At 38.9% G+C, this 9505-nt stretch overlaps 1 protein-coding gene across 1 annotated transcript; it reads left to right on the top strand.

The window, feature by feature from the left end:
- LOC140173715 (uncharacterized) lies at positions 1-6045 on the top strand. Its single transcript, XM_072198247.1, has 8 exons — positions 1-11; positions 310-382; positions 478-595; positions 674-753; positions 932-1215; positions 2180-3893; positions 4258-4395; positions 4576-6045. Exons 1-8 carry the CDS (start codon positions 1-3, stop codon positions 6043-6045), a joined length of 3888 nt encoding a protein of 1295 aa, XP_072054348.1.
- Positions 6046-9505: the final 3460 nt, after the last annotated feature.

Here is a 9505-nt window from a genome sequence, read left to right as displayed (position 1 = left end):
ATGGCAATTAGGCAACAAAAAAACTCAGCTAAATTAATAACAGCAACAAAATTAATACTACCAACAGTATTCAACATTAAGCAAGAAAAATTATCCTTCAGCAACAAGTATTTTTTTCATTCTAAGCTCCTCTTTCCTTTTTTATTTTGCAAATTGAAGGTATAAACAACAAGGTTTCCTCTGGAGGAGCACTGCAAATTGCATTGTTTCATTATGCATATAACTAGTATATTTTATCACTAATTAATCTCTTTGACTGTTTTAATTACCAATTCATATGTAAACTACTCTTGACTCTAACAACAGCAGGTTGAGAAATCTAGAGAAGGGTCTTCCACAACACAAAGCAGCACGTTTGTTTGATAAGCTTGTGTTTGATAAGGTATGTTTTAAACTTAATCAATACTTTACTAGCAAGAAAACTCATGATAGATTGAATTAAAAATCTAATACATTATTGGTTTGAATAATTGGTAGACAAAACAAGCATTAGGTGGACGAGTTCGAATCTTGTTATCAGGAGCTACTCCTTTGCCTAGACATGTTGAGGAGTTTATGAGGGTCACTAGTGGATCTACATTATCACAAGGATATGGTATGAACTTTGATCTTTCAGTGTCTTTGAGTAGAGATGAAATTGTTGATTGATTGTGTATTCATTTTCATATGACAGGTCTTACTGAAAGCTGTGCTGGGTGTTTCACAGCAATAGATGATGTGTATTCAATGACAGTAAACAATCGTTACAAAACAGTAACAAATAATCGCTAATCACACTAAACCTTAAATCAATAAAGCTAAACAAAAATTTTAATAATGATTTGATTTCTATTTTTAGCAGCAGCAAGAAAATTTCAACAAAAATTTCAGGAATTAAAAAAGAGCAACAACACAAAATCAATTATTTGATTTTCCATTAATCCATTCACAGTTTCACATTCAAAAATCAACAACAGGGCATAAAAGGAAGAGAAGAACCGAAGAAGTGAAGGCAGTGCTGCTAACCTTCGACGGAGACATGGACGGCGCCCGACGAGACGACAGCGAGTGGCGACACAGCAACGCGCTGCTCCAAGTTCAAGAGAAGTCAGGGAGAATGAGGACAGGGGAAAGGAGGACGCCGAACTACAAGAGAGGAAGTAGAGGTGCCGATAGCACGGATAGCGGCGGCACCGCAGTAGAACTGTTGCAGGGAGAACTTAGGGTTTTGGTAGGGTGAGTTTGACCTTGAGTTTAGAGTGGATAGTGATATGAATTCACGAATTGGGGGGTGGGGTGGGTGCTAGGGGGAATGGGTGGGTGTTAGGGGAAAGGGGTGGGTTTAAAAAGTGGACCGAACTATTTTTCACGCCGGTTCATGGTTGAACTGGTTAGACCGGTCAATTTGATCGATTTTTAGAATATTGATTTATTATTATAAAAGATCGGTTTTATTTTGGTTAGTTAAAAAATTTTAAAAAAATCAGTTCACTTAAAACGTCCAATAATATAACAACACGTATACATCTTTACAAAAAGACATTTTCTGTAACTTTATGAGAGTATCCTCCTTTTATTTTATATTGATCATATGAATGTTCATTAAAAGAAAATAAATATAATTATATAATTGTATAAAATATTTATAATATCAATATATCAAAATTAAACTTATCCCCGATCTGATATGAAAATGGTCGAATAGAACTTATTTTTTGGGCAAAAATTAATGACTGAAAAGTTGGGCACTCTCTCTTTGACACTGCAAATATTTTATTGATTAATGAATCAGCCCATTTTTTGTTTTATCAGTGAATCAGCCTTTCCTTTTGGTCAAGACTCAAGAGTGAATTAGCCTTGAGAATTGGTATTTGGGACCTTGGAATGAGCTCTTTGTTTGCTTTCCTAGTCTTCTAGAATTTGGGCTTAGACCCATACCGAGAGTGAGAGTCCATTCTGATAGATTCCTGTACTTTTAATACAAGGAAAAAAAAACAGTTGCTGCCATCACCAGCTTCAGAAGGAAGCTCTTCTTCTCTCAATAGGAGAGTCAACCGAGAACTTCAGGTTCTTCTCCAAAAGGGAGTCCTTCTCAATCGCTATCTATAACCAAAAATATTCTCTTCTACTATCCACTATCAAACCTCTGAAAAACCTGCAAAACACAACAAATACTTTGAGTTAGCTACATTATGAGCAGCATTGAAGGAAAAGTAATCAAGCTCAACAAGCCTGGAGAGTTGGGGTACAAGAAAGAGTGCTTAAATGTGGTGGGTAAGATATTAAGTGACAAGGAGATAAGCTTTAAAACATGTAAAAACGCACTTTTGGCAATGTGGGGAAATCCACAAGATGTAGCAGTCACTGATATTGGTGCAAAGAAAATGCTATTCAGCTTTAAAGATAGAAGAAGAGGGCTGCAGATCATGCAGAATGGGCCTTGGAATGTCAGAGGAAATATGATCAACCTAAGACTATGGAGGGAGGGTGAATCAGTGTTCGAAGTGGATCATGACTTCATGGAGTTTTGGATTCAAATCCACGGCATCCCACTCGACTTCATGGAGAAAGAAACAGGTAAAATCATTGGAGAAATGTTGGGAGTGTTAGCTGAAGCTGAAGATCCAAAAAGGGACGGAGTACTGAGGAAACCTTATCTAAGAATCAGGGTTAGCATCAACATCACCAAGGCTCTACCTACAGGGTTTTGGTTAGACAGAGAGGAGTTGCCACCGGTGTGGGTCTTCTTCAGGTACGAGAGGTTGCCGGACAGTTATTGCTTCAATTGTGGAATACTAGGTCATGAGAAGAAGACATGTAAGAACCCAACAGCCATGGCATGCTGGGACCCCACCAAAAAGAAATATTCACCAGGTCTGGGAGTGGGTCAAGGTAAACCAGCTTCAACTGTGGGAGGAGGAAGCTCAAGACAACAAGGATGGAGCGAGGAAGATGAAGAGAGGGCGCGTGAGCAACGTAACCTGGATAGGGAGAGTGATGAGAAGCAAAATTCTGAGGAGAGCAGGATAAGGGATGTCCGGGCACAGCAGCAGAAAATCAGGGAAGAGAGTGTTTGGGAAAACCAAACTGGGAGAGAGGAGAAGATGGCTGAACCAGAGGAGCAGGTAGAGAAAGTACCAGAAATCCCCGAATTTCAGGAATGTTGGGATACGCAGCCTGACCTAGAAGTTGCCTATAAATTGAAAAATATCATTGGGGAGATAAGAGAAAGGAAGATGGAATGGGCTAACAAATATAAGGCCCAAAAGGAAGGAAGAATTACACAGGTACAAGGGTCAAAGGAGATGGGCCCAACAAAGAAGATTGGGGCCAACAAAGGGGTAAATCCTGTACAAGTAAAGGAGGGGGTTGAAAGTGGGCTGAAACATCACACAACAGATGAAGGGGAGGTGAATAGCTATAGAAAGGCTGAGGGGACGTTGGGCCTAGAAAAGAGAGTAGGAAAGGAGACCATAGGACAAGAATTAAAAAGGCTCATGCTGGCAAAAAACAAGGATGTGCTAGTGCGGGAAGACAAAGTAGAGGGGAAGAAAATACAAATCTGGCCAGAGTATGATGTGGAGGGAGACCAACTAAAGAAGCAAATTGAAGAAACACATAATGAAAAACATCAACCCAGGGGTCAGCATGCTTTCCAGGGTGAGAATTTTTACTATCTGGAATTAGTAAGTGATGAAGAGGAAGGAATCGAAGCACAGGTAGATTGGGAAACACAGCTAGCGAAGAAGCTGGAAATGAAGCTAAATTTAAAAAGGAAACGGGAACTTATACAGGTGCCACTACTAACACATAAGGAGTGGAAGGAAGAGCGAGAGGACAAGGAGACCAAGAAATTAAAGAACAGCAGTGCTTTGCTGAACTTGGGAGAGCAGAAGCCAGCAATGCATGTCTTGGTATCTTTAAGGGAGGACAAATGGCTGAGGAGGCGGGCCTTAACATGCCCCAACCCCAACCATGAGTATAATAAGTTGGAATTGTCGGGGAATAGCGGCTGCCCCGACAATCTCTGAGTTATATAACCTATGTAAAAAAGTCAAGCCGCTCATAGTGTTTTTAATGGAAACTAGAGCTAGGAAAGAAAGAATGAATAGGATAAGAAGGAAGCTGCATTTTGACAATATGTTTTGCGTAGAACCCCGGGGCTTGTCCGGTGGTCTATGTCTGTTTTGGGTTTCTAATATAAGTATTAACGTTTATGAGTGGTGTGACAACTATATTAAAACCAATATTAACATAAATAATGATTGGAATTGGCAGGGTATATTTGTGTACGGGAATCCAGTTTTTCAAAGGCGAAGGAAACTATGGCAAGAGCTCACGGTAAGTAACATGAGCAAGGAGGAACCTCAAGCTTTTATAGGTGACTTCAATGATATTTTAAGTCAAGATGAAAAGGTAGGTCTCCATCCTCAACCAAAAATCTATTTAGATACTTTTAGAAAATTTGTACAGGATAATAGCTTAATAGATATAGATCTTAAAGGAAGTAGATACACTTGGTTTAGTAATCCTAGGAACAATTTTATCACTAGGGAAAGACTAGATAGGGTGTTAGTGAATTGGAAATGGCTGCAGATATACCAGAATGTTATTCTTAAGGCTGCTCCAGCTATAAGCTCAGACCACTGTGCGCTAATTTTGGAAACCCAGCCGCGAGGACGGATAAAAAAAGAGTTCAAGTTTGAGGCATTTTGGGCAGATCATGAGAAATGCATAGAGGTAATTAAGAAATGTTGGCAACAGGATGTAGGAAATAGAAATTGTTGGAGTCAATTCACAAGGAAAAGAAATAGATGCAAAAAGGAATTAATGGAATGGAGTAGAAGGAAATTTAAGAGAGCAGACAAAGAAATAGAAAGAAAGAAAACAGAGCTACATCAAATCCAGGAAGCAGATTGGAGTGAAAGAGACCAAAGAAGAGTAAGAGAATTGAAGACCCAAATATCAGAACTTTGGAAGCAGGAGGAAAAATATTGGTGTCTTAGGTCAAGGCTGAAATGGCTAAAATGGGGTGATAAAAACACGGCATTCTTTCATGCGTCAACCATCCAGAGAAGAATTAGGAACAGAATCGATAGAGTGAAAGATGGAACAGGACAGTGGATAGAAGGGGAAGCAAAGATAATGAGATTAGTAGAAAGGCATTATACGGATTTGTTTGCATCGGAGGGGGATAGGAACATGGAGGAGTGTGTAAAGGATATACCAAGGAGAGTCACTAGAGAGATAAACGAGGAACTCATGGCAAATATTAAGGAAGAGGAAATAAAGGAAGCAGCTTTTAGTATGGGAGGGTTAAAAGCTCCGGGGCCAGATGGTCTAAACGGGTTATTTTTTCAAAAACACTGGCATATTTTGAGTAACGACATTTGTGGATTAGTGAAGCAAATTTTTGAAGACGGTGTTGTACCTGAGGACTTAGGGGATACTACCGTTGTTTTGATACCAAAAGTAAGTCGTCCGGAAAACCTCAACCAACTCAGACCTATTAGTTGTTGTAACTTTGTATATAAGATAGTAACAAGAGTCTTAGTGGGGAGATTAAGAAAAGTGCTTGACCACATTATTTCCCCAGTTCAGAGTGCTTTTGTTAAAGGAAGACTCATACAAGATAATATAATTATAGTGCAGGAAGCTTTTCATAAATTGAACAGAAAAGGAAACTTAGGAAGTCAAGACCTAGCCATAAAACTGGACATGAATAAGGCCTATGATAGATTGGAATGGAGCTTCTTGCAAAGGGTCATGGAAGAGTTTGGTTTCAGCAGTGAATGGGTGAGGTTGGTGATGAGCTGCGTGAAGAGTGCCAGTTATAGATTTAAAATAAATGGAAGACTATCATCTAAGATTTTCCCTCAAAGAGGTCTCAGGCAGGGAGACCCTCTATCTCCCTACTTATTTATATTGGCAGCCGAAAGTTTCACTGTTCTCATGGAAAAAGCGAGGAGGGATAAGCTCATTTCTGGAATTAGGTTAGCTCCATCAGCTCCGGTTATCACTCATTTGTTATTCGCTGATGATTGTATAATTTTTGCAGGTGCGTAGGAAGAAGAGATTTATCAACTCATTCAAATCTTAAATAAATACACCGAGGCATCAGGCCAACGAATCAACACTGAGAAGTCTGGGCTTATTTTTGGCAGTCAAGTATCCATTCAAAGGAGAGTCAATATAGAGGAGATCACCGGAATGGCATCGTGGGAGGATCCTGGAAGATATTTAGGATTACCAGCGAGATGGGGCAGATCCAAAAATAAAGCTTTGGAGTGGTTAAAGGAGAAGATACTAGATAAGATGCAAGGATGGAAAGAGAAACTATTAAATCAAGCCGGAAAGGAGGTTTTAATAAAGGCAGTAATTCAAGCGATACCAACTTATGCTATGAACGTCATCAAATTCCCAAGATCATTTTGCAAAAGCATAGAAGCAGCAACTGCGAAGTTCTGGTGGACAAACAATGGAAAGGAAAGGAGTATTCATTGGAAAAGCTGGAAAAACTTGACAAAGGGTAAATTAAATGGTGGCCTGGGGTTTAAGGATGTAGAATGCCAAAACGTTGCGCACCTGGCAAAACAAGCATGGAGATTACTAAGGGAAGAGGATGCTATATGGGCTAGGACTCTCAAAGCTATTTATTACCCAAATTGCAGCTTGTGGGAGGCTGGAGAAGGAAGGAACGCGTCATGGATATGGAAGAGCTTGTTGGAAGGGAGAGACTTCCTTAGAAGGAGAGGTAGATGGAGCGTAGGGAGTGGTACGGAGATAGACATTTGGAAAGACAAGTGGGTGGTAGGAATAGACAATCTGGGGAGACATGGTGAAGGACAAACAAAAAGAGTAAGCGAGTTGATAAAAGAGGGCGAGGGATGGGATATGAACAAAGTTAAGGAGTTATTTCCGGGGAATATAGCTGAATTGATTAACAGAACTCCTATCAGTCTAATTAACAAGAAGGATCATTTTGTATGGCCACACAGTTTGGATGGACAATATTCAGTAAAATCTGGATACCACTCTGCGAAGGAAGAGAAAGATACAAAGGAGGAGATAAAATTCAACAAGGCCTCAACTAGTAAGAACTTTAGGGAGGTTTGGGAAACTATTTGGACATTACCAGTGCCACAAAAGGTCAAAATGTTCTTGTGGAAAGCAGTACACAGTATCTTGCCAGTGAACTTCAACTTGTATCAGCGAAGATGCGCAATTAAACCATCGTGAAGCATTTGCCATGGTGAAAATGAAACAGTCGAACATGCATTACTATTGTGTTCGTGGACTAGAGTGGTTTGGTTCGGCTCAAGCCTTCAGATAGCGCCTACGGCCAATAATGTCTCATCTTTCGATAATTGGATGATGGATACAGTTAGGAAGATAAAGAGTGGGACAGCGAAGGAACAAGACAGAATTTTATGTCAATTGGGATGTCTTTGTTGGTGTATTTGGAAGGCAAGGAATCAGCAAATTTTCCAGCAAACAAAAATTAATCCAAAACAGGTAATCATCAATGCAGAGCAACTAGCAACAGAATACCACAATACAACCAAGGGGCATAGCATAGACAACATATCGAGAGCAGAAAGGTATGGAGAGAGGGGGAGAATTACCTGGAGACCCCCGCCACAAAACAGGTTGAAGGTAAACACTGATGCAGCATACCACAGGATGACCGGCGCCGCAGCTTCAGCAGTAGTCGTCAGAAACTGGCAGGGTAAGATCATCACTGGAACAACATCAAGATTCAACACAACATCAGCAATAGCAGCAGAGGCTCAAGCATACAGAGAGGCACTCATCCTAATTAAGAATTTACAAATTCTGAATTGCATAATAGAAACTGATTGCTTACCTTTGGTTCAAGCCATCAAGGCTAGAATGCCCATAGCAGAAGCGGATGCTATAATCAGAGACATTCTCCAACTGCTAGACGAGGCTCCAGACGTGGGAGCTACCTGGACTCCAAGGGAAGGTAATAGAGTAGCTCACCAACTGGCAGCGATGGCAGCAAGGAATGATCTAAGGAGGCAGTGGATTTTCAATCCTCCTGATCAAGTCAGAAGCACAATCAGAACAGAAGCAGGATTCGCAATTCTTCAGCATAAATATCAAATGCAAAATCAAATTAAAGGGGTCTCAGGTCATACCAATCAACAAGGACAGCAACGAAATGAAGGATTACCTGAGAGGGAGGAAGGGTTTCCTGAGAGAGCGGATACGGAGGTACAGGACATGCAGCTTGCTGAAGGGGGAGTGCAACTGCGATCCACCGAGGGACATCAGCCCACCTCACACACAAGCAAGAATCAGCTTGATCTTCGAAGAGATAATCGAAGGGGGAATGATGACGGACCCACACATCTGCAAGCAAATCTGAGGCGGAGGATAATCGGAGCTGAGAACATGGAATATACTGCAGGAGCTTCTTCGAGGATCCAGCACCATAGGCGGAAACAATGGGGGCCAAGGAGAAATGCGCTAACAGATATCCCAAGGCGATTCAAAGACGACTCCAGGCAGATTTAGGGTGACGATAAAATTGAAGATGGAATGCTTCAAGTTTCAGATCCATGCATCCAGTATGTAATCCGCGACGAAGCTTCAGGCGATATTGGCTATCTCTAACAAAGAGCTTTGCGAAGAAGATGACCTCTGTTCTCTGGGTCGGGCAGCAGAAGGGGGTTCGGGCACCAAGAAGTCGGGTCTTGAGGGAAGGGTGGTTTCTGTTCTGGTTGTCGGGTAGGGTCAGGCCTCTGGCCCATTGTCATGACCAAAAAAAAAAAAAATACAAGGAAAAAAAAAAACTCTTGTACTTTTCTTTTGTTTCGTTACTTTGGCCAATCTTTTCTTTCTCGTTCTGGGTTTAAATGCCAATTTTAGATTAGTCCAAAAAAAAAAAGCCAAATTTTAGAAGAGAATTTTTTTTCAATAAATCTTAACTCACATGGTATATTTTTTTTTCTCATTTTAAAGTCTAAGATTCAAATCTTAAAGCTTATAATTAAAAAAAAAAATGTTAAAAATATAAAAAGTGTGTGTATAGTATACCTAAAATTAGGAGTTATCCAATTCATTCGGATACTTAGAATTGAAATTGGTCTAATTCACTAATAAATTTTTTTTAATAATATTTTTTATAAAATTTATAAAAATAAAAATAATTTTATATTTAAATATTTCATATAAACTTTTTTATTTATTAATTATATTTAAATAAAATAAAATAAAAATATTATTTATTTATTTATTATATAAAAAATAATTATTTAAAAAAATATTTAAAAAAATTATAAATTATAACTGTTTAAAAAAATATTTTTTTATTCTTTTAATATTTTTATTTTTATTATTAAAAAATTATTAAAAGCAATAAAAATTTTTAATTTTTTAAAAAAATATTTTTTGTTTTTTTAATACTTTTACTTTTATTATTACAAATTTACGAAACGCACTAAATTTTTTTTTCTATCGATTTAATAACATCTAAATAACGAGTCTACTTCTTTCTTCT

Source organism: Arachis hypogaea, chromosome 6, assembly GCF_003086295.3.
Source record: "Arachis hypogaea cultivar Tifrunner chromosome 6, arahy.Tifrunner.gnm2.J5K5, whole genome shotgun sequence".
In the NCBI taxonomy this organism is placed as follows: Eukaryota; Viridiplantae; Streptophyta; class Magnoliopsida; order Fabales; family Fabaceae; genus Arachis; species Arachis hypogaea.
The sequence above is the reverse complement of the archived record's forward strand: the minus strand, read 5'-3'. Positions and strand labels throughout refer to the sequence as shown.

What these genes read in the sequence shown, in the direction of transcription:
- LOC140173715 (XM_072198247.1), top strand. An exon ending in TAAACAATCGTTACAAAACA is followed by an intron (nt 754 to 931) that starts GTAACAAATAAT and finishes ATCCATTCACAG; the next exon opens with TTTCACATTCAAAAATCAAC. An exon ending in AGCCAGCAATGCATGTCTTG is followed by an intron (nt 3,894 to 4,257) that starts GTATCTTTAAGG and finishes TGGAATTGGCAG; the next exon opens with GGTATATTTGTGTACGGGAA.